This window comes from Crotalus tigris, unplaced genomic scaffold, assembly GCF_016545835.1.
Source record: "Crotalus tigris isolate CLP2741 ecotype Arizona unplaced genomic scaffold, ASM1654583v1 scf7180000017591.2836849, whole genome shotgun sequence".
Classification (NCBI taxonomy): Eukaryota; Metazoa; Chordata; class Lepidosauria; order Squamata; family Viperidae; genus Crotalus; species Crotalus tigris.
In genome coordinates this window covers 2,370,643-2,396,598 of record NW_024096497.1, presented here as the reverse complement: position 1 = coordinate 2,396,598, position 25,956 = coordinate 2,370,643, and the positions used below count along the sequence as shown (strand labels likewise).

General features: G+C 37.6%; 2 protein-coding genes across 3 annotated transcripts in view; one reads left to right on the top strand and one right to left on the bottom strand.

Moving 5' to 3' along the window:
- Positions 1-16,831, top strand: part of TSPEAR (thrombospondin type laminin G domain and EAR repeats) — a 38,204-nt gene extending 21,373 nt beyond the window's left edge. The window contains exons 6-12 of one of the 2 annotated variants that reach the window (XM_039364245.1): positions 1,216-1,347; positions 3,159-3,247; positions 5,035-5,221; positions 9,713-9,942; positions 12,723-12,910; positions 13,605-13,706; positions 15,410-16,831. In XM_039364245.1, the coding sequence (XP_039220179.1) occupies positions 1,216-1,347; positions 3,159-3,247; positions 5,035-5,221; positions 9,713-9,942; positions 12,723-12,910; positions 13,605-13,706; positions 15,410-15,563 (1,082 nt within the window). In that variant the 3' untranslated portion in view covers positions 15,564-16,831. Of the gene's footprint in view, positions 1-1,215; positions 1,348-3,158; positions 3,392-5,034; positions 5,222-9,712; positions 9,943-12,722; positions 12,911-13,604; positions 13,707-15,409 lie in introns of both variants that reach the window. The other variant, XM_039364237.1, reaches the window with a different exon arrangement.
- A 3,293-nt stretch (positions 16,832-20,124) lies between these two features.
- On the bottom strand, positions 20,125-25,956 carry LRRC3 (leucine rich repeat containing 3). The gene is made up of 2 exons (XM_039364255.1): positions 25,778-25,956; positions 20,125-23,225 (listed from the first exon to the last, which is right to left on the bottom strand). The coding sequence occupies exon 2, from the start codon at positions 23,021-23,023 to the stop codon at positions 22,238-22,240; it is 786 nt and encodes a 261-aa protein (XP_039220189.1). The 5' UTR covers positions 23,024-23,225; positions 25,778-25,956; the 3' UTR covers positions 20,125-22,237.

Sequence of the window (25,956 nt, the reverse complement as noted above, 5' to 3'; positions counted from 1 at the left end):
TAAGTGTTCTGGTGCCTGTTGAGTTATAGCTATGCTGAATGATTTTAATAACACTAGATAGAGGGAAGAAGAGGATCAGTGAACTAAAACCTATATTCGTATTGGTTGTATTCATATGATATAATTTACATGGTTTACTGTAGTTTCTTTTCTGGCTTGTAAGATATAGTTTGAGTTTAAACAGAATTTTAGACTAGCTCATGCTTGATTTATTAGTGGTTCTATATGTTGAGAGAACGTGACTTTAAATACTATACTTAGTCCAACCTTTATTGAAATCATTAGTTCAAAGGGCAATGCAGAATTATGAATGATAGGTCATCCAAATATTCTCAAAATCAATTATTTTGACATGTATACATCAGAAAGAATTACACTAGTATTTGCTCAGGAGAATTTGAAACCTCTGTCCTCTGGTGGGGAAATCTATTTGATGAGGGTGAAGGTTGGTTCTCCAAGCTTGAGGGTTGGTTTCCAAACATTTTGTTACCAGGCTAGGTAACATCTGAACCGCTGAAGATGTTACCTCTCCTGGTAATGAAATGTTCAGAAACCAACCCTCAAGGTCAGAGAACCAACCTTCACCCTCATCCCACACCCGAGCTACAGATATTCGCCACTATTGCAAATCTGAGTCTCTCTCTCTTGCTCTCTTATTTTTTTAAAAAATATACAATTGAATGTTAAACTAATTCTTGCTTACTAAAGTTCAGAAGACCAAAAGATATATGTTATTGAAGCAGATACGTTATTAGAGCAGCTATACTAGTTAAGGTAACTGGTTAAATCAGGGAATATTACAATTGCCAGCAGCAAACAAAGCAGCAGAAAAAAAACATTATCTTAAATCTGTATAGATTCTTAATAATGCTTAGTAGAAAAATTTTTGCGTTACCTGTACCAGTAAATATTCTAAAATCAATAGGTCTAAAGATTGCTAAGTCTAGCCCAATATGCAGATGATACATAAGAAGAGAATAAAACTAATTTTTATTTTTTTAAAATATATCTCCAGAGCATTCAGAGTTATTTCATTTATTTGTAGACATACCACAAAAGTGTTCTCTGAAAAGTATGTTTATATTTAAATGTGAATAATATTGTAAAGTGATATATTCTGGTTTTATGATATGCAATAGGTAGACCATGATAACATTTCTTACAAAGTCAGAGCAAATCTTGATCTGATCACATTTGATTTTTGTTGTTGTTCAGAAGCAGACATGAAGCTGACTTTGGGTTCCCGCCCTCCTTGCACCAAGACTGACAGTGGCCAATTCTGGTTAAACATAGTTCAAAAAGGACTACATATCTGTACTGGGAATGAATGGATTTCCATGCTAGAAGGTGAATGCTTTCTGGATATTGTTGAGCTATGGATGCTTCAAACTTTTAATAATACTGGTTTATGGATTGTAAATATTTTCCTTGAAATCCCCAAACCTAATTCCCTTGTTTGTTATTTTATATAAATTCCAGCAAAAAGTAACATAGAGAAAATTCAAATGAAATGATTCTGCACCCTGAGTATAACATAGAAAAATAGAAGTTTTTTTTTTGCAGTGGAAATAAACTGCTTAGAAATTGCATTAATAAGACAATAAGAAACTCTGCTGAAATAGTTATAACCAGCAGCCAGCACAGGTTTGTTAAAAACAGATCATGCCAAACCAATCTTATTTCATTCTTTGATAAAGTGACTAAATTAGTAGACCAGCGAATGCTGCGGACATAATAGATTTCAGTAAGGCATTTGATAAAGTAGACCACAACCTGCTGCTTAGTAAGCTAGAAAAAGGTGGGATAGATAACATCACCACCAGATGGATCTGTAGCTGGCTGACAAACTGTACTCAGTGAGTAGTCCTCAACGGCACTACATCCACATGGAGAGAAAAGTAAGCAGTGGGGTGCCACAAGGCTCCGTCTTAGGCCCAGTACTCTTTAATATCTTCATAAATGACTTTGATGAGGGAATAGAAGGGGAACTCATCAAATTTGCAGATGACATTAAACTGGCAGGAATAGCCAAGACCCCAGAAGACAAGCTCAGGATCCAAAAAAGGTCTTGACAAACTTGAACAATGGGCCCTATCCAACAAAATGAATTTTAATGTGAAGAAAAGCAAAGTTTTACATTTAGGCAGGAAAAATCAAAGATATAAGTATAGATTAGGTGAGACCTCACTCAAAAGCAGTAACTGTGAGAGGGACCTTGGAGTTCTAGTAGACAATCACTTGACTATGAGCCAGCAATGTGTAGCAGCAGCCAAAAAAGCTAATACAATCCAGGGTTGTATAAACAGAGGCATAGAATCAAGATCACGCAAAGTATTAGTACTGCTTTATAAAACCGTAGTAAGACCACACCTGGAATACTGCAATTTTGGTCACCATACTATAAAAAAAATGTTGAAACCTTGGAAAAAGTTCAGAGAAGAGCAACAAAAATGATCAAAGGCCTGGAGACTAAAACATATGAAGAACGGTTGCAGGACTTGGGTTTGACTAGTCTAAAAAAAGAAGAAATAGGGGTGACATGATAGCAGTATTCCAGTATTTGAGAGGCTGCCACAAAAAAGAGGACATCAAACTATTCTCCAAAGCACCAGAGGACAGAATAAGAAACAATGGTTGCAAACTGACCAAAGAGAGAAGCAACCTGGAATTAAGGAGAAACTTCCTGACAGTAAGGATAATTAACCAGTAGAATAGCTTGCCTTCAGAAATCGTGGGCACTCCATCACTGGAGGTTTTTAAAAAGAGACTAGACAGTCACTTGTCTGAAATGGTATAGGTTCTCCTGCTTGAGCAGGGGGCTGGACTAGTTCTATTCTATTCTATTCTATTCTATTCTATTCTATTCTATTCTATTCTATTCTATTCTATTCTTTTTGCCATAACTAGTTTCAACAAAGTTTATATGATGTGGTATGATCCTATGAGTAGAGTGGATAAATATTTATTTGGATTGATTAATTTTGAATAAGATCAGACAGGACTAGTGAACACGTTTCAAAGAGAATTTAAGGCCAAGATACAGGCATAGTGAAAGAAGAATTGTAGATGGCCAGGAATAATTATTCTGCTGGAACATCATGTCTGTAGCAGTCCCTTGATAGTGACAATTGGTTTCCTTGTCTCTTGTCATTTTCTAGTTGAAGAAAGATTGGACTATTTGGAAGAATACCAGAGATTAGCTACAAATTCCGAAACTTTGGGCATTGAGATATTTGTCATCCCTAAGGTGGGTCTTTTTGTAGCTACTGCTAATCGCTTCACTCCTCCTGGATCAGCCATTTACAAATGGATTGATGAAAAATTTGTGCCTTACCAAAATCTCCCTACCTACCAAGCTCAGTCCTGGGAATTCTTCAGTGTGGGAAAAAAGGTACAGTGTAAATTATGTATTCTTTTATTTTAAATTAAGTATTCTTTTATTTGAATTAATCAAATCTGTTGTTGAATAATTTTTCCAAAGCTAGACAGCATAGAAGTTGCATTTTCTGTGATGGAAGACAATTGCAACAAGTTGTCATAATTTTTATGACAAACTTATTGAAGATGTTCAGGATCATTATTCAGAAGGGTGAAGTAATAAACTGATGCAGTAGAAAGAACTAAAAAAATAAGCACTGTTAAAAATTGGTTAGTAGAAACAAATCTATGGCCTATTCAGAAAACTCCTATTTTTAAAAAACAACTATGAGAATAAAATGAAGAGACTCTGAGCTCTTGGCTAGAAAGGAATATTAAAATCTAAAAAAAAAAAATATATGCAGGTGATCCTCAACAGAATTTCTGTTGCTAAGTAAGGCAGTTGTTAAATGAGTCATGTCTGATTTTATGATCTTTTTGCCAGGGTTATTAAGTGAAGCCACTGCAGTCATTAAGTGAATTATGTGGTCATTAAGTGAATTCAGCTTACCTCATTGACTTTGCTTGTCGCTAAATGAATGGTTGGAAGTTGCCGATACAAATAAATAACGTTTTTCTTCTAAGAATATGTGTGTTTGAGTATCTACCTTATCCAATGTTTGCCAGATTGTTGGATACACACTCCATCGTTTCCAACTTTTAGCAAGGTGCACTGGTCTGCAGCCTCAGTTGGGTGGACAAGTTGTAAGATTATTCTAAAACTGCATCTGCTTGATTGCCTCATTACCTACTTTGGTTTGCCTTACTGCCATCTGTGTTTGTTATTAGATTGTGAGAGAGTCTGAGAATATTACCGGAAGGATAGCCAGCTACTATTAAAATAAGAAGGGAAGCAATAGATGCTGGAAAACCCTGTTCTGCTTAATTTTCAAACTATTATTTTGTTGAGTGGGGAGCTTTAATAAAAAGGAATCAGAAAAAAATCAAATGTTGGTGTACCCATTCTTATTTCAGCTAAAATCAAGAACAGGGAGGAACAATCTTTTGGTGGCCTGGAGTAAGACATGACATATGGGGAGGGTTGGGGCCTGGTCTAAATGGGTGGAGCTGGGCTAAGCATATGCCTGAGCCATATTTCCTGGGTATTGGAAAAAGCTTATTAGAGGTTTTTTTCTGTTTTATTAAATTGTGTATCTTAGAGTGTATGCAATAGTATGTATTCACGTGTTCCTCCACTCAAAATATATTTGGTTCAGAAACTGTTCCATTTAAATTGTAACTATAAAGTTTACATGCTTATTTCATAATGGTGTAATTATGGTGTAAAGGAAACTTAAGATGAAGTTGTTTGCAAATATAGCTGGTCTGTCTCCCTGTTTTTCCCAATACTGTATTTATGATGCCAACAAAGCATTGTTGTAGAATTCATATTCAGATTTGGCCTACTTTGGAGAATCCCTGATTTGATGCAGATCTTATAATGAAACAATGATTCAACCCAACTCAGATAAAAATCATATGTAGCCTTAAATGTATCTCTTGTTATGTTGTTGCAATACAAATTCATATTATGTTAAGAATTAAGTCTACAATTTTTGTGCTTATGATTGTTCTGTGCAAAATGAATGTCTAAATTGTTGCTTCTTTGCTTTTCAGCTTTTCCTTGTAGTGGCTAATCTTGATCAGAATCCAAGGGGTCGTGAGTTTTCTGTAATTTATAAATGGAACTACAGAAAAGCGAAATTTATTGTGTTCCAGAGGATTGTCACTCACAGTGCTAGGGATTGGGAGGCATTTGTCATTGATGGAGAGACCTTTCTTGCAGTGGCTAATCACAGAAAAGGTATCTGAATACTAGTGTTTAATCTACACATGCAAAGTTTCTTTCCTTTTTCATTGACACTTCTTATGATTGAAATTTCGCCATTTTTATTGGCATAAGATTTGAGCCTTTAAAGTTTATAACTACATGGGGAGGCAATGATAGGATACCAGACTGAATGGCTTGTAAAAAAAAAACAGCCATCTAGCAATCTGTACTGGGCTGGTGTGAAAAATTATAGTCTATACTCTTCAGTAAAAAGGCCTTCATCATGCAGTGGATTGATTCCCATTGATAACACTATTATCATTCAAATGATGAAAAAGGATGCAAATAAGATATCCTTGGTTTTTTTTTAGCAAACATTGAGATTTAAATAAATAGATAAACAGTACATTGAGTTAGGATTTTACTATATTTATGTCTTTCTATCTTAACCTGAGAGCTAGTTTGGCACAGTAGTTAAGATTCAGACTAGAAACTGGAGACCGTGAGTTCTAGTTCTGCTTTGGTCATGAAGCCAGCTGGGTGATCCTGGGCCAGTCACTTTCTCTCAGCCCAGGAAGGAGGCAATGGCAAATCACTTCTGAAGAGCCTTGTCCTGGCGGTCTCTGATGCGACTGAACAGAAGAAAACGAAATCCTACAGCATTCAGAAACTTAGTATCTGATTCTGGGGGTAACATATAATAGTCATGATTTATAGTCACTGGCAGCTTTACTATCCATCGGTTTGTCTAATTCGTTTGGAATAAATTTGTTTGGAATACAAGTAGAATCAATTTGAAACAAAAGAAAGATTTTGTTTGTGGAACTATCTGATCTCTGAAATAAGAATGTACTGCCATCAAGTGGTCTCCTGAGATAATATTGACATGTAAAAGGAAATCTAATGTCTTCTAAATAGATTTATGTGCTATATATGTGCTATATATATATATATGTGTGTGTGTGTGTGTGTGTGTGTATGTATATGTATATGTATATGTGTATATGTATATGTATATATCTATATGTATGTATGTATGTATGTATGTATGTGTATAATATATATATATATCCAAAATAAAATGAACACCAAGGTATTGATTAAAACTATAAAAGTTTAATTTAAAAACGCCAAGCTTTCGCCGTCATCTGCCGGCATCATCAGGGCTGGACCGCCAGGGTGTGAGAGAGTCATTTTATAGGTAGGTCGGAGTCTGCACTCGGCTCCTCGATCTCGTCACCGGACCCAATTGGTTAAATTGTGCTCCGGTGGTTTGTTTCTTTCTGTCCTTCCTAGCTGTGTGTGTATCTTCATCTACCTTCTTTTCTTTGGATTCTAAGGCAGGTGATGTAAACCCCTTGTCTCTTCGATTGTCTCTATCCCTCAATCCATTCCCCCTTTCGGGTTCGAGTGGTAGTTTGTATTTGTCCTTTTCAATGTTCCAGACTGGCTGGGGTGGCTCAATGGATTGTTTTTCGTCAGCCGACTCAAAAACATATGGAGTGCGGGGCGACACCGAGCATGACAGCAAGCTTGCGGACGCTCCGGAAAATAAGGAGAAAAATGAGTCCAGATGGAGAGGTGCGCGAGAGGGCGGAGCTAATGAGATCAGCTCGCTGCATCTTGTGCTGATAACACCTATGGACTCCAAAGACTCCTGTCGTGCACGCGCAGGAGCGAGAGGCGTCGGAATGAGGAGGAGAGTAGGGAAGGAGCGTTGTGACGCTCAGGAAGATCGCAACTCCACCCCACCCCAGATCAAGACCTCGGATTATGGTATACGCGATGGGAGCACAGAGGATAAAAAGGAAGGGAAGGATGTGATGGCCAAAGATAATTATAACCATGAGATCACCCCCATAGAAAAACAATCCATTGAGCCACCCCAGCCAGTCTGGAACATTGTGCACGACCATTCTAATGACAGTTGGGCACGAGGGAGGGGCATTAAGGATGAAAAGAAAGATACTCATAGAGAAAGTGATTGGGTGAAGCGTGATTGGAGAAAGGAAAAGGACAAATACAAACTACCACTCGAACCCGAAAGGGGGAATGGATTGAGGGATAGAGACAATCGAAGAGACAAGGGGTTTACATCACCTGCCTTAGAATCCAAAGAAAAGAAGGTAGATGAAGATACACACACAGCTAGGAAGGACAGAAAGAAACGAACCACCGGAGCACAATTTAACCAATTGGGTCCGGTGACGAGATCGAGGAGCCGAGTGCAGACTCCGACCTACCTATAAAATGACTCTCTCACACCCTGGCGGTCCAGCCCTGATGATGCCGGCAGATGACGGCAAAAGCTTGGCGTTTTTAAATTAAACTTTTATAGTTTTAATCAATACCTTGGTGTTCATTTTATTTTGGATATGAATATTCCCAGGGTTCATATTTTTAGTGTTATTAACTATATATATATATATATATATATATATATATATATATATATATATATATATATATATAGATATAGATATAGATATAGATATAGATATAGATATAGATATAGATATAGATAGATAGATAGATAGATAGATAGATAGATAGATAGATAGATAGATAGAGAGAGAGAGAGAGTCAATTACCAATAAAACGTGAACACCAGGAATATAATAAACTATAAAAGCTTAATACCATCACCGATCACCAAGCTTTCGTCAGATACTTCTGACATCGTCAGGGTTAATGCTGGTCTGTGGGAGAGTGCCTTTATAGTGAGCCGTCATTTGCACACGGCTCCTAGATCTTGTCGTAGGTCCTAATTGATTTAACTGCTTTTTAATTACGGCTTCCATACTGATGACTCCTCTTTTCTTGCTTTTACTGCTTGTGGGTGTGTCATTATTCCCCTCTACCTCCCACTGTCTTGAATTAGGAGGGCACACAAGGGCTTGTGTGAGGAGGAAGGAGATATTCAAGGGATTCAGTCTGACATGGAGTCCGAGAACATTAATAATGGGGTGAAAGAGCAAGTAGATGTCAGACGGAATGGCAACGACAGAAATGGAGTTTATGCAGCCAAAGAGAGGGAAATGGAAAGCAAGGGATGGGGAGAAAGGCTGAGAGTGCGCCCCCATAGAATGAGGGATGACAATTGGGGAGCAAGTAAAGATCAGAAGAAGGAGGAAGGTAGGAGACACGGAGGTGTGAAGAGGGAACAACTTAGAGATACGAATGACCAAAAAAGGGGAGGAAAGAACCTCCCTAATTCAAGACAGTGGGAGGTAGAGGGGAATAATGACACACCCACAAGCAGTAAAAGCAAGAAAAGAGGAGTCATCAGTATGGAAGCCGTAATTAAAAAGCAGTTAAATCAATTAGGACCTACGACAAGATCTAGGAGCCGTGTGCAAATGATGGCTCACCTATAAAGGCACTCTCCCACAGACCAGCATTAACCCTGACGATGTCAGAAGTATCTGACGAAAGCTTGGTGATCGGTGATGGTATTAAACTTTTATAGTTTTATTATATTCCTGGTGTTCACGTTTTATTGGTAATTGACTATGGATTCACTCAGGAATCATATTTTTATTTTCACTATTCTTATTAATATATATATATATATATATATATATATTATATATATATATATATATATAAATATATATATATATATATATATATATATATATATATATATAATGATATCTTAATTTTATTTTCACATCATCCTTGCTTACTTATCCTTGCTTATATATATGTAAAGTAAGCAAGGATGATGTGAAAATAAAATTAACATATCAGTCAGGTACTAGCTGTTATCCCCATCATTTTTACAGAAATAAATAAGTTGGGGGAAATGATTAAATATTTTTGCTTAACTGATTAAAAAGTTTTAACTCTAATCCTTGCAAGCCAATTTTTTTCCCTCTCCCCTGTCACTCATGTTCCTTTTTCCTTGCAAACCACTGTATGTTTGGGAGACAGAAATAACATTTCCACTTTCAAATTAGTACTTAGTTTACAAAGTTACTAGAACAGTTGTCCACAAAGAATGGTATTTCACTTGGAAACACATTGTTCTATATGGACTGAATTAACATCATGTTCCCATAACTCAGACTTGTCTGGTTCCTCTTTCCTTCTTCCTTCTTCTCTTTGGCCACTGGCTCTGGAGACCAGATCTAATTGTTCACTTACACATTTAAATTTATGATTTGTTACTAAGTCACAACTTAGGTGTCTTTGACTAATTTAAATCTGTGAGCAAATGGAAGAGAAGCTGAAACTATGCTTTTAAAAGTAACCAAGATTCATTCTGGCTTTTCATTTAAGAGTACGGCATTGTCTTTGTTACATGTATCATTCTTCTTTTTTTCTTTTTCTTTTTCATTTCCAAGTTCTGGCTTGGCTTTCCTCATCAAATTAATTTAAAAACTCAAAATTAAATGAAGTTAGTAATAAACATCTCTAATATCAGTGTAGTTTTATGTTTGTGCATCTTTCATCTCCTTCTGTCTTACCATGTTTCTATACCACATCCATTCACATTATCCTTTCCTTTCTGTTCTCTAGGAGATAACCACAATATCAATAGTGTCATATATAGGTGGAACTCTAGAAAAGGGCTTTTTGAAGCCAATCAGACTATTCCCACCTCAGGAGCCTATGACTGGGAATTTTTCACTATTGGCCCTTATTCCTTTCTGGTAGTAGCCAATACATTCAATGGAACATCAACCAAGATCTACTCTAACATCTACATTTGGCTCAATGGAGGTTTCCAGCTTTTCCAGTCAATCTCGGTAAGATATAACAATGGGAAAACCAATGTCTTTAAATCCTTAGGCAAAGTCCTGATCAAATAATTAAATTTTTATCCATTGTACGTAAATATGCATACTGGGGAATGTGATTATAGATATAGAACAAGAGGTCTGTCCTTTAGGCTGTTTCTATTTGTTTCTGCCAAGTTCTGTTCAATTTCACCTCCATAAGAAAGTCAGATTTTCCCCCACCAACACCTTTGCTTAGCTTTAGATAGGCAATTATTTTTTTTTTGTTTTTTAACTTTTTTAATATTCCATTTTAAAAGATTATTTGTTTACCTACCTATTCTAAAGATAGATAAATGTTCTGTTTTCAAATGATTTGTTTCATATGGCAATGTTTTAAAAAATACTGACTATCAGGGGAGCGCTTTATTTATAAATCACAATTTGTAACTAGTTTAATAAATTAAATGAATGAATATATCTGTAAAAGATATGTTGGAATTGAATACTGTTGCATACAGAAAACCATGTTATTATAATTCTATGTATGCATAGAATAAGCTAAGTTTATGTGGATGAAAAAGTGAGTTAAAGAAGAAAGCGTGGTTTAATTGCTTGAAAAATTGCCCTACCACTTTGTCCTCTTCCACTACACTGATCTTCTTAGGTTGATGGCTAGGCTGGTGTTTGTGTGGAAATCTTTTCCTAGTGTCTGGAGGCTGTTGGATGAACAGAACACGTTGAAGATGAATCAAAACAAGATGGAGTTAGTGTTAGTCCACTGTGATTCTCAGTCAGCTCCAAAGGGAGGAAGTGCTACTTTTGCAATAGTAGGTCTGCAACTTGGGTGTCCTCCTGAATTCACATTTACTTCTGTGTACCAGATGGAAACTTGAGGCCAGGATGGTCTTTTGTTTGCTGTGATTGGTGTGCTAGCTGTAGTTTGTTCTGGAGTGTGAGAAACTCGTGTATTTAGATTAGTGTAATGCACCCTGTATGGGACTGACTTTGAAACCATTGTGAAACAGAATGGTATAAAATGCAATGATTAGCTTACTGGCAGATCCTGACCACTAGAAATATATAATATGTGGATACTGTACTTCTTATCAATAAATTTCCAGTACAATTCAAAGTGCTGTTTTGGACCTATTTATATTTCATATTTGCAAGTGGTCTGTTCTGATCTGCAATGATCCAACCTATCTCTCAGGGGAGGCTATTGGATGCTTACCATTTCCATGATGTGAGGAGGCCTTAGGCCAGTGATGGTGAACCTTTTAGAGACCGAGTGCCCAAACTGCAACCCAAAACCCACTTATTTATCACAAAATGCCAGGGCCACATCAGCATTGTGGTGCCCTCGGGGGGGGGCAGGGAGGCGCCTCTGAGTGCTGCCTCTGGCACGCAAAAACTGGGGGCACAAAAATGGGCCACCGTGCTGCAAGGCGCAAAAATGGCCGCCACTGCACCATGGGGTGCAGATACAAGGCGCTGCATCACGCAAGAATGGGGCAGGTCTAGTGAGTATCATGCAGGCACTAGCCCCACCCCATTTGCAATGCATGCGTGCTCGCGGCCCCATGTACGCCTGCCCGTATGTAAAATGCTTCCCCCTCCCTTCCAGTCCACCAATCGACAATGGTTGTTGACCTCTGCTCTACCACCTCTACTCGAGCTTGCTAGTTGGCCGCTTTGCCTTCTTTGTGCTGTGTGGGGCTCCTGCTCCGGGCAGCAGTGGCAGCCTGATGGACCTGCTGCTGGCGGCAGTGGCGCATGTGTCAACAGAAAAGGCTCTGAGTGCCACCTCTGGCACGCGTGCCATAGGTTCGCCACCACTGCCTTAGGCCACTGTTTCTAGTTATGCTCCCAATACCATGAAAAAGCTTCCACTCTTCTAGAGAATCTATTGTGCTTAACAGTTTTTGCTATCATTATTATTTCGGACGTTAACTATTGTGCATTAGCTTGGTTAATAAAGTTCTATCCAATTATTATAACTGTGGTTAGATTTAATTATTGTAATTAATTGTGTTTTAACTGTTTTTAATTATAAATTGTTGTAAATCTTTGATAGAATAAAATGGGAAATTTCAGTCCTAAACAAAATAAATTATCCAGATATGATTCAGAAGTGAAGGAGAAAGGCTGGCAAACCACATTTATAATGTATTTGAAGAAGAAATATTAATATGTTTAGAACATATGATGGATTCATCATGAATCAAGTTGAATTTAAGTGACTATTCTTAAAAAGTGACAGCACCCACATCTCAAAAAAGTTAAATAGAATCAGCCCTGGTTGGATGGGAAGTTAGGAAATCACAAGGTTCTGCACTAGACTGAGAAGCTTTTTAAAAATGCCAAAAGTAAACCATTGGCAGATTATTATTGAGAAAGCCACAGGCCAAGAAAGACATGTTTTATCCAGAAATTGAGTTCAGCTAGAAAGATTTTTCAACTTCTTCACAAATAACATTTTCCTGTTGGTTACTCCTTATCATGAAATATAAATTTGTAGGTCAATTACAACAGAAGTCCAATAATAGAAAAACAGCCTGAAGGAAAAACATCTGTTCCCTTTACAGTCAAATAATCTGGGGATTACCTTTTTAAAAAATGTAACATTTGTACAAGCTGTTAATTGAAGCTTATAGTTAGTTAGCCTAGTATGCCAAATTGATTTTTGGAGAGAAAGGCAAATCCTCTAGACACGTCCTCCTCATACTGGGTCAGATTATAAAATATATCCTTGTACAGATGTGACTCACTGAAAGTCTTCTCTTTTTTTCCTCCTTCCTTTTTTCTAGACTTTTGGTGCTGCTGACTGGGAGGTTTTTTACATCGGAAGCAGAGTCTTTCTTGCTGTGGCAAACAGTCATGGTTACGACAGTAGCACTGTACCACCGATCAATACATTTGCCATTAATTCTTCCATCTATGAGCTTAACATCACAGCACAGTTGTTTGTCAAGTTTCAGGACATCCCTACATACAGGTGCTTTTTCTGAGTATTGCTCAAAACATCAGCATGGGGTTCTTCTAGTAGAGAAATATATTCAGGAATGTTTGAGTTTGTTTTCATATTCTAAAAATACATCTAGAATATTGTCTTAAATTGGTCTTGCCAGTAGAAATATATAATAGAAACATTATTATTATTAATAATAATAATAATAATAAAGTTGGAAGGTACCTTGGAGGTCATCTAGTCCAACCCCCTGCTCAGGCAGGAAACCCTATACCATTTCAGACAAATGGCTGTCCAGTCTCTTCTTAAAAACTTCCAGTGCTGGAGCATTCACCACTTCTGGAGGCAGGTTGTTCCACTGGTTAATTGTTCTAACTGTCAGGAAGTTTCTCCTTAGTTCTAGGTTGCTTCTCTCTTTGATTAATTTCCATCTGTTGCTTCTTGCCCTGCCTTCAGGCACCTTGGAAAATAAATTGACTCCCTCTTCTTTGTGGCAACCCCTGAGATATTGGAACACTGCTATCATGTCCCTCCTCGTCCTTCACTTCATTAACATTTTCATTTTCAGAAATTATACTGATCTCAGAAAATTATGGTATATGCTGCCTCTCCCCCACACGCACACCCACACCCTGTACTAATATAAAAGAAAACAGGGTGTGTTCATCACTGATTCTCTGACTTTTGCAATATTTTCCTCTTTGGTTTGTTCATGTCACAGTGCTTTAGACTGGGAATTCTTTTCAGTGGGAGAAGACAGCTTTCTGGTTGTTGCAAATTCCTATGATGGTGTGACCTTCTCTGTAAACAGTATTATTTACAGGTAAGTAATAAAGAGAAAATGCCTCAGTTTTGTCTTTTGTATATATTAGGACATATAAAAGGACAAAAATAAAATAAAAATGATTGAATCCCTATTATTACGTTAATCTTTATAGGAAGAAAGGCTGTACTGAAGATTACTGTTCTGTCACCCTCTATTCTTGAGGCTAAATAGCAAACATCCAGATTAAAACAACTAGGTCATTGGAACAGATCTGATGTTTAGCTGTTCCTGAAATTTCCCTTATAAATTACTTCCTCTTGTTGTACCTACATAAAAAGCTTTTTAAAATTACTCTTGAAAACTCATTTTTTCAGAACAGAAACTAAACCCTGGCTCATGCATCCAAGCTCTTTATCTAGTAAGCAAAAGGTTAAGTTTTTCCTTTTTCACTTTTTAAAAATAAAAGTGTTACATTTGATGTTCTCCATTCTGTCTCTGTGTACACACACACACATTATGTTGGCTTCTGCAAACAGATTTTAGGTGGGAAGATGGGTGCTGTAACTGATGGGTGTTGCACATGTAGTTCAGTGCAGGTCTGTCCTCCAGATTGTCAATGTGCAGTAGAATCCATATCAGAAACGCTTACATTGGTGAACTAACTATTCAAGGGAAGGGAAGAAAGAAAAAAAAATCCCCACACATTGGGCTGACCCACATTTTCTACTTGTCCCTTCAAATCTTCTACTGGGAATTGAACCCCATAGAATAACAGCTGGTTTGAACCTCATAGAAGAAAGCTGGTTACCTAAGTCTGATGAGTCCCTAAAGGAGAAAACTGCCTTGTAATATCTGCCTTCCAGTGGTCAGTGAAACTGAAAACCCTATCCAGGATATACAGTACACTGGGTAAAAAATACAAAAACCCACCTCTCCAAAAAGAGGGGTAGAAGTCATGTAAGGCTCAATACAAGCAAACACGACGTAATGTGGCATTCATATTCCTTTGCTCTGAGAGATTTGAGGTAATGGGCTTGTATGTGTTTTGATAGATTACACCTGTTCTGTAACTTTATTAACATAAATCTCTTTCCCTATGTGCCTGTAGAGAGGGAGTTTGGTATTCAAGTGGGAAGTCCTGTACTTGAAAAAAAAAGTTCAGTAGTTATTCAGTAAGAAATGGATACAAATGATAGGAGTTGCTGGAGGCTAGCAAACACCTTGAGAGCTCAGCCTGAGGAAATTTGGTTTAAGTAATTCCATATTAGAATTATCTGTATGATAATAAAACCTATCTTGAATGAATAAAACACTGCTAGTAGATACGCTAAATATCTACTGTATATCAAGAATAGTCATTAGGATGTCTTCTAGACATTTTGGACAGTTCCAATCAGTATAGCCCAAACCTAAAGCATTGTAAGTGTTGTAGTTATAATCATCTGGAAAACACCAAATTGCCTATTTGTGATCTATTACATATTAGAAATCAGACTTTTCCAATATATTGCTTGGACTCCTAAAGTTCCCAGCCACCTGGCTATTGGGCCATTTTGTTTCAGAATTTGGGAACTGAGTTTTTCTCAGTATATCTGGAGAATATCAGGTTGAGGAAATTGACTTGTAGGTTCTCTGAGTTTACATGAAAGGAATGTTTCTCCACTTCATTTCCACAGTAAGAAAACAACTGTATGTACTGGAAGAATAGATTTTATGAACTGAAAATTACAAACTGAGTAACTATTTTGTCTGCACTGCAGATGGCAAGGATATGAAGGTTTCGTAGCAGTTCACCATCTTCCAACATTTGGCTGTAGGGATTGGGAAGCTTTCAACACTACAGCTGGTTCTTACCTCATGTATTCAAGTGCGAAAGAGCCCCTCTCCAAGGTGCTGAAGCTAAAAATCTTTTGACCTGAATGGAGATTCTTGAGTTTCCTGCCATAAGCAGAGAGCATAGACTTGGGAGTAATTGTTTTAGTTATTCAAAACTATAATGAAATTTGTTATATTTCAATTAGCACAGCCAATATAAGAAAGAGATTATTCTGGAGCTACTCAGCTAGTTGAGTAGGAGGCTGTTGGAAATTAGATTTTAACAGATCCTTTCTGCTATTAAGCTAAATTGCATAACTGTACATTTGAGCTGGCCAAAGATATTTGTGAATTCAGAAACTTTGGTTCACTTATTCTACCCTGTCCCAAGTATATTTATGAACATCATACCTATCCTAAAAAGCTGCCAATATAATTCATGCCATTAGGCATACCTGAGCATGCATTGCTTCTGAAGTAGGACAATAGGACAGAAAAGGCATCTATTTGTCATCTATCCCCTACTGAAAATGTTTGGATATATAAATTTTTGCTGACCTCTTCCAAGTCTAAATATCAATTACTGTGACATTATGAGAAGAGCATAGGAATGCAACGTATTTATATATGTCAGTCTATTCCAGCAACACACTCGTTGTCATGAGAAGAATTCTGATGTAGATCTTAGGGGAAATTGCTAGAGGTTTCTTAAAATATGAAAATCTGTAGTATATCAGATTCATGGGATCACAAAGGCCCAATTGCTTTTGAGGTTGTTTTTTTTTTTTGGTTTTTTTTTTAGCAATTTCCAGTTTTGAATCTCAGGGTTTCAAGGAAAAACAATTCTGAGCCTTACTGAGAAAATTCAAAATGCAGTTACTCCTTTCCTGTATTACTGGCTGCCCTAGATTGCATTACATATATTCCTTATTGTAGAAGGGCTGTGTCTTTACAAAAAGTCTTGGATTTATTATGAGTCTTCCAGGTTTGTATTCTCCAGTTTTGTAACAGAGTTTCAAGGAAATAAAAGCCAATATTGTTTAAAAGTTTCTATTTTAAGCTTTAGGAAACAATGCTTCTGAACTTTTTCACCTGGGGTCATCAGGAAAGTCCAGAACTTTTATATAGATTGATGATATCTCTGTGATAAACTCCATTCCTAGTTGATTGACATTTTCTTAGTTTGTTTTCCCATGTTAGTTTGTGAATAGTAAAGCTTCTATTTGCTGCTAAAAATGTATTCATTCACAAAATATTATATGTAAATTGATGACAGTCACATTTGTTATATGGAGGTGGAATTATTTATTACTGGGATATTTACAGTATTGAAAGCAGTTCCTAATAAAATAGAGTGATTTGCACCATCTCAGAGGTGCTGTGTCAGTGCTTATTTGCATTCAAACTTCATCTCGTATGAAATCTAACTACAGCTACAATGTCTGACCTCCCATAATTTGAGAATTGAAGTTATCCAGCCTGGCTTCAACTAGACATTTATAAAAAGTAAAGCAAAGTGAGAAAAGAATTCATTGCAATACTTGTATTTACTTCAAACAATAAATGGTGAAATTATGGAATTTCATATATGTGATATGGGATATGTATTAAACAAAAAACACCAGATAGAACAGGAAATAAATGCACTAAGACAGCTCTCTATTTGCCTTGGAGTTTGCTAGCCTTTGCATTCAGGTTAGACTGTCTGCCTTCATGTGCAATGAGGAATGCTGTTATATTTTGTTCTATTTCTGGAAAGAAGCATACTGAAATTGGAAAAGGAATACATGGGCTTAAGTCCCCAATCCAGTATACAGCTTAGCAGGTTACTCTGGGCCAGCCACTTTCTGTCAGCCCAAACTACCAGATGAAGACATGGTGACAGGGATAAAATGCATGGAAATGCTCCCCTCCCCCATTCCATTTGCCATTCAATTAAAATGTCTTGGTATCAATAACCTTTTGAAGTGCTGGGCACCATTGCTTTATCTCACTGGATCACCAAATATCATAAAGGTCTGGAATGTTTAGCTTTGAAAACTCGTGAAGCTTAATCTTACATCCTGAGGGATCTGGTGCAGAATACCAACATCTCATGAAGATTTGGTGATCTTACCAACGTGAAATCTTTTTGTCCTTTTTAAACAGAGATTACATATTTCATGTTTTTGACTCCTTAGATACCACCTAAGGTTATTGTGAATGCTCTGCCTTCTGCAGGTTCTGTGTTGTCAACCTTTGTAGTAGACCAATACAATTCTTTAATCAATAATGATTCCTTCCTTTAAAATAATTGATAATCCCTTGACAATATAAATGAACACAATAGAATAAACAAATCTAGTACTTTCTGAATCTGTTAAAATGGAATACTCAGTTTTTTTTCATGTCTATTGGCCATAGTGGGAATGCTGGTCACTGTCAATTTAGAAGGCACCAAGATGAAGAAGGCTAGATTACTCACTCTGCCACCCTTTGATCTGAAAGCTGACAAAACTACCATAGTCTGTCATCTGCTTCTATACCTCTTTCATGTCCCTTTTGCCATTCCAGTTGGTATTGAACCAATGCAGGATAGGAGGCCATTGCACAGAAGCCCAGCTGCTCATTTAATCTCAGACCTGAGATTAAACAACAGTGAGAAGCCAAGAAGATATAAAAGGAGGGATATAAAAGAAGGAATAAATGAAGGATTCTGAAATAATTGTGGGTATGATAGAGAGAACAAAACAACCCAATGAAAATAGGGAACCTTAATCGCTAAAGGGTTTTCCCATGCCAGCATAACATGTTCTCTCCTTATTGCCAATCCTATTCTATCTCTATAGTCTCTTTTCTGCTGGAGGTACTGTTGTACCTCCAGCAGGCAAGGTGATGGGTTTTCTCCTCTATCACATCCCTTCATGTCACCAGCCAAAGGGGGAAAATGTACAGTATTTATCAAAGCACTGCAAAGACCCAACGAGATGGGTCTGACATAAGGACTGTGCCTGAGCTGTTCTAAACTACTTTGCCTGCTTTTGCTCCAATAAAGTATCAGTTTGAGTGGGGATTTATTACTTTTAAAAAACTGATACACTTAAGAATGACTTACATCTGTTTTACTCATGGGCTGTGGAAGAGAGGAGGCCAATGTTGTGGAGCTAAGGAAACAAAATGTTGTTAGAGCAGGTAGTTCTCAAGTTAAGACAGCAATCGGGACTGGAATTTCTGTCACTAAATGTTGATTGATGTCAGGTGATTGCATCACTTAGTGACCGCAATCTTGGGAGTCCGAGTTGCCATTGTAACCGCAGGACCATGTGGTCATTAAGGAGGAAGAAGTAAGAGTCCCAGGCAAGCAGATGCTGTGGAGTACAGGCAGATGTAGGGGTGCCACAGGTGACTGGGAGAGTGCAATGGGCAGATGCTGCAAAGCCTGAGTGAGTGAAAAAATGGCAGGAAAGGGAGCAACTTGAGACCTCCTGATGGCTTCCCCACTGAATTTGTGTATGGTAAACTGGCAGAGAATGTGGGAAATCATGATCAAACAACCTTGGCTTACTGTAATATCATAATTATGAGCTGGGCACTGAGTGCCCAAATCTTGATCACATGAGTGCAGGGAGACTGAAAAGGTCAGTCATAAATCCACCTTGTATTGTGCCATTGTAAATTTGAACAGACACTGAATGAGTAGTTGTAACCCAAGAGATACTTGTAGGGACACTGTCCAAAGCAACCTTTCCTACTTACTCCAAATATTTTCAACAGCCAATGTGACTAGAGATAATGAAGCTGCAATCCAGGTATAATCCTGGAAAATCTGCACTATGGAGCAGAAAAGGAAAAGCCAAGCAAAAGCAAGCAAAGGAAATGGGCACTTGCCCTTCTACACAAGGTCTGTCTTCATGGTATTATTTCCATATAAAGTCAAGCAAATGTTGCAGTCTTGGGTTTTGTTTCTGGCTACTTGATAATATAGTAACTGATAAGAATACAAAGCAAAAGAATGAGCTTTTTCTTTAAGAAAAACAAAGCAAATGATAGTTACAACTATCACTGTATACCATTATCCTCTTCCTTATTTTTCATTGCAAATATTGAATTCTTCTCTTTCATCCAATCTCTTCATGTTATAGCACTAAACTTTAGTTTATGCCAAACAAGCAAAATATTGCTGATAATTAATCTAGGACTATGTTATCTGGGCTTAAAAATCCAGAATATCACTAAATTGCAGCAAAAAGTATCTTTTTGCTATCATATAGTGGTTTTATAGATTTTTATGGGTCAGATATAATAGCCCCATTAAATAAAATTGGGTGTAGTAGGTGCTGCCATGTTTCTTAGTCCAAAGTAAAAAGATCTATTCCTTTACAAGACCAGCTGGTGGCAACACAGGCAAATGTTCTATTGGGGAAGAAATTGGCCTCCTGCAGGTAACAATTATAATTACAATAATTATTTTGAAACCCACAGGAAAATTCTTGGTAATAAGATCTACAGGTAGGAATTATGAGTCCTATGTGAAAAATTAGTATTTAATTTAACATCTCCCTCCTCCTTCCATCTTTTTCCTTATGGGCTATATTTATTAAATTGTCAGTTTGATTGTCAGATATTGATTTTTAATGTTTGTATAGCACCTTTTTAATAAAGGAAGAGCAAGAGAATAACCTTTTTGATTTTTTAAAACAGTTTAAAAGAAAAAAAAATGACAGTGAAAGACTTCTTTAGGATTAAACTACATAGTAGATGGATACACAACCACCAATATTTTTTAAGTTCACAAAATGGTGCAGGAATTTGTGATGCTCATTATGAGAGATGTCATAACCACACTTTACACTGAGAATTAGGAAGAAGGTAGAAGAGTTTCAACATCAGACTGAATTATATGCCCATAACTCAAATATTACCAGAAAACATTTGCATCCTGCACAAAAATGGTACATAAGCAGTAGTATAAAACTAGTAATAAAAAAAGGCCCCAACTGTCCTGAAATTTGTCAAAGTGTTGATTAACCAGCTGTTGCATGATGGGCCTTCAGATATGATCACCACAAAGTGTTAAGAGTGCACAGAACTACAAATGTGGTCCCTTTCAACATTTTACAGCAGTTTCATATTTTCCCAAGATCACACACGATGATGCCACATTTGTGCATCATGGAGATATATATATATCTCCATTATGAGAACATACATTTCCCCAAAAGTAGCCAACTGGAAAGCAATGCTATTGCACTAGAACAGCAGAGCAGAGAATCAATGGTACAAACAAAGATTCTCAAGTGTCTTAAAATGCATAACAATTGGATCCATGCAGATAAAGACTTAATTTGAAACTCTGTTTTCAAAAAAGCAAGTCTAGCATGTTTCTATGTCTAGTGCAGTGTGTGAATGCTTTATAGTGCTGCTGTCAAATTTATTTGCTGCCAATAGATTCTCTCCAGCACTGACCTTGCTTTACTGAAGTCTGCCAGATTCTGAATAGGTGGGATTCAACCTGTTTTGCAAACAAAATCTGCTAAATTTACAGGGAATCTGTTTTAACAGAGATTTTGAAACTTAAAATCATGTAAAGAAGCATTTCCAATTTAATATTTTATTGATGTATTATTTATTATATTTATATTTCATGTTTCTAATCTAGAGCATTCATCTCCCTCAAAGAGAGGCTCTTTATAGCTTTCTTATTTACTTTTTCTATTAGCTTATTCTTATATTATCTTTCCTTAGCCTGAAGATTTTGGTTCTCAGAAACTGTTATCAGATGCCAGGGCTAGGTTTTTCTCAAGTTAAAATTATTACTCATTTTTTCCCTTTTCAAATTTATTAATCTCCAGACCAGCTGCACTTTTGAACCACCATTTGCAATACAAAGTAAGCAAATGTAGAAATAGACAATTTCATCATTGTGTATCTGCCCCATCTTCCTAAAGGGAATCTATTCAGCATTATTTCTTTTATAACACATGCTCATTTTTTCCCCTTTCCTTTACTTGCATTTTACTTGCACCATATTTGCAGTATAACGTTTCTGGAATTAAAAACACATTATTACTCTGTTGGAGAATGAAGAAGTATGGATCTAGATGGAGTATAAAGTGTATCCTTTTTTAGATTTGCATCACACACACAAACATATATATTACATATTAAATTACATCAAACTGTATGGGTCCTTGTTTGCAAAATCTATGAATTTAGCAATAGAACTTTCTGTAAGCTTTGGAGAAAGTGTTTTGTCTTTTCATTCAGAGTATCAAGCAAAAGTCAGCCATGTACATATTCTATTGGCACCATGAGCACATTTGTCAGGATTATATTGCTCCATTTGAGGGTTTTTAGATTTCTCTCTTGGAATAAGGTCTTGATTGTGAATTTTAGGGAGCCAAAATAAAGCATGTGCCATTCAAATTCCTTTTTATGTTTTCTCTGTTGGGTCCACTATCGGTAACAATAGCATAGAGCAGGGGTAGGCAACCTTGGCTCTTTTATGACTCATGGACTTCAACTCCCAGAATTCCTGAGCCAGCCATGCTCAGTTGAAGTCCACAAGTCATAAAAGAGCCAAGGTTGCCTACCCCTGGCATAGAGCATAGGGAAACGTGGTTTAGACATTTTTACTATATTTATAACGGCAACACATTTTTTTACCTTTTATGAAACACTTTGTTCTTTTTTAAAAAAAATAGAAAAGTCCTGGCTGAACTAGCAGGAAATAAACTTTCTATATTTCATCCAACATTTTCTTCTTTAGAAAACAGGCTGTGTAGCACTCCAGGCTACAGGATTGTGCTGATAGTCTCTTTAGGAACTCTTGTGCTAGGTAGTGACTTCAAGTATTCCAGATGCTTCTTTGTATCCTCCTGATTATGCCGGACATAGTATACCACATAGCTAATGACCAAGGTAAACCAGCTGAACATGGTAACAAACATGGCAACATCAGTGGTTTTCTGGTGTATGTTGCAAAAGTTGATGCCTGAATCTAGGATGTGGAGCAGAGGTTTTCCAGCATATTCCTCTTGCACAGATGTTTGACAGGTGATCTCATTGACTGAATCAGGGTCCAGTTTCACTTCCCACAAGACTTCCTGCAAAGTACATTCACAATGCCAAGGATTGTTGGATAAGCGAATCATGGCATTCAAGTTGACCAGAGCTTCCTTTGGGATTCTCTGTATGTGATTGCCAGAGAGATCCAGCAATCTCAGGCCATCAGCAACACCCTTAAACGCTGCTGAATCAATCTTCTCAATGGCATTCTTGGAGAGATCTATTTCTTGTAAGTGGGCAAGATGCCTGAAAGTGCTGTTGGGAACTGCAGTAATCTTATTTGCATCCAGCTTCAAAAACATGGTATCTTTGGGAATATCTGTTGGAATCTCCTCCAGGTTGCTAGCACTGCACAGAACAGCAGTTGCTCCTGAATAATTGGTGCATTGACACTGTTCAGGGCAGGATGTACAACAACAGGAAGGGGTGCAAAAGAAGAGGCAGAAGAGAACTTGAGAGCAAAGGAACAGCACAGGCCAAGATGTCTCAGTTGCCAGAAACATGCTGGTCATCCAATCAGTAATAGGGAGTCCTGCATGGCTGCTAGGGCAAAGAAAATTTGTCTTTTTTTTCTTCACACTCCTTTGAACTAAGAGGGCCCACAAGAATTTCTTCTGATTCTCTGTGGGTTGATTTGCACTGAGGTCAGGTGGCTCACAGCCATCAATTCACTCTTCTCATTTTCCAGAGCACAGAAATATGAGGAAGTAATCTCTACAGGGGCAGAAATATGAATACATTTTCATCTAATTCCAAAACAACAATTAAAAATACCATCTATGATCAAACAAATGTTGACCCAAATATCTGCGACTACACATTTCAGTTACAAAACCCTGATAGGTAACTAATTGGCTTTTCCTTTCCTTTTCCTTTTTCCTTTCTCCTTTCTCCCTTTCTTTCGACTGAAGACAAAATCCTTGGAGACATTTCTCCCTCCCCTTTTCAATCATTTCCTTGTTGAAGGTGATGGAGTATATTAGTGCTGATGTTATTGCGTTTTGCTTTAGCACTGTGAAGTAGCCCAGTTTGCCCTATTCCATTCTAAAAAAAAAATAATCGAAGTGGAAATAATTCCCTCTTGGGATTTAAAAGAAACACCGGAAACCAGGAAAATTGCAGATCAGTGGTAAAAATAAAGTGCAGCTACTCACACCGAACTGCATGGCTATTCCCACTGGGTCCCACCACTTGCTGCTGGCTGCTTTTTTTAATCTCCTCACTCTCCTTTCCCTTTTTGCTTTAAAGGAATAAGCACAGAGTTCCTTATCTGGGCTGCTGCATTAAATATGATACAAGTTACAAACAACTTCATTTATCTGCCATCTGGTGGTCATCCAGAACTTTGCAGCTTACAGATGGCATGGGAAATGAGAGGAGATTCACCTTAAGTCTAATGATTAAGGAGGGAGGGGAGGAGGAATACCTTGGATGACTAAGGAGGTGAGGAACCTTGCATGCTTAAGAGAAGCAACCACAGGGCCCTGTTCATTTCATCTACTCTCAGCTGCATCAGCCTGGGGAGAAGCTCAGCACCTCAGACCTTTCAGCAGCGAAGTGCCCATCTGAGGAGTTTGTTTGGGGTTCCATTATATTCTAAAGTTGCAAGACTAACTTTTAACTAAATAACTGCAAGAGCATCACACTCCACCCATGAATTTGCACCAAAATCTCTCCTCTTTGCAAAGACTTTTTTTCATCAAAAGAGGAGAAGTTTTCTGTATAGTACAACATACTCCTTTTATTTAAACCACATTCTGCAGTCTATGTCAGCTGAGCTAATAGTGCAATTTTCACAATTGCTAGGGAGGGGGAAAAAAGCCTGTTCAGTTTGGATTCACTGTACTGGGAAAAAAGTTTGTAGTTTCAAGAAAAAAGCATTGAGTGGGGAACGCTTAACATGATAAAGAAACAGGGAGTTGGGAATCCCGTTTTCATTTGTTTCTCTGACCTTAAGATGGAGACATTTTGGAAATGAATTCTGCTTGTCTGTACCCCAGAAGTGAATCTGCTTGCTGAGGGTGGAGACATTCAGAGCACGGTAGAGTAGTTTTAGCAAGGAAAAGAGATGAGTGAAAGAAGGTAAGAATCTATTCTCTTTGCTACTTTTCTGCTATAAACAAACTCATCAGAAACCCTTATTTGCTTTCTTTCACTCTTAGTACTGGGATTGTTTTGCTGTTATGTTTTTTGAAGTTCTCAGATCCTAGGCAGGGGAATCTATAATCTGAATCCTTTTTTGTTGATGGCATAATTTTTACAGTTGAGAATATTGGCAAAATAAATAGTGCACATGACTGAAAGTAATTATAAAAAACTGACTGACATTATATGCCAAAGATGGCAAGAGTAATTAGCCTCATAACCAAGATGCCTAAAAAAAAACATAAAAAGGACCACAGAATTGTATGTGTTCCATGCAATTTTAACTGTAATGGCTTCTTCTGGAATAGATGCAGAGAATTTTGTAAAAGATCTTTAGTAAACTGGTCACAGAACTGCAATCCCCAGACTTCCCTAAGGAATTTGCTGATTGAAAAATCATTTGACTTCTGTGATATAAATAGACCATTTGGAGATCAGCTACAGCCACCAATTTGGGGTGGGAAAATTTGGATTTATGGGTACTGCCTATATGCAATCAGCTGTGGCTCATAGGATCCTGCTGGTTGTGGTGATAGACGAAATTTCTCGGCTAGGAGGGAATCCTCTCTCTCTCTCTAAGAATGCTTCTTTCTCCTTTTCAACCTTGCCGTAACCTATTGCCTAAGATGAAGCTTTCAGCCCTCAGGCTATCTGGGGAAGGCAGATTTTCACACCCTTGAAGTACTGTGACATGACAAGCAACACATCTGCTGTCTTTCCCCAAACTATTAAAGGTGCATGAGTCATAATATTAAACATTGGCAACCCCTGCTCCAAGCATAACAGGGAAAGCTGCTAATCCTAATATGCTTCAGGATGTAAATATGACACTAAATCTAGCTGCAGTCTCCACCTACATCTTCCTCCCAGAGTTTCAACCATGGTGTCAAAAACAAGAGCAGCACAGATGGTGGACACTTACCTAGTCACAGAGCAAAACTGTCCCCCCCCCCAAAAAAAAATTGGCTTCTTGGATTGAGCCTACTGAAAAGAATTCATATAGTCACCTTTAACCACTCCATCATGGAAATATACAATGACTGATCTGCCCTATTATCCCTGCCTTCTCTTCTCCTTTTTGGCCATGATGCCTGAACTGAGGCCAGCTGAGTCTCCTTTACCTGAGGATCCCAAGTTTCTTCCTCATCCAAAGCTCAGGAGCTCTTGCTTTGCCTTCTCTTGCCACACCCTTGCCTGGATGTGGGTGCAGTTCAGAGTAGCAGCAGCAGCAGCAGAGACTTGCAGTCTGCACACAGCACTTGTTGCTGCCGTCCTCTTCCCATCAGTCGCACACAAAGCC

Coding starts and splice junctions, on each gene's coding strand:
- LRRC3 (XM_039364255.1), bottom strand. CDS start 23,023: ATGACCAGCATGTTTCTGGCAACTGAGACATCTTGGCCTGTGCTGTTC.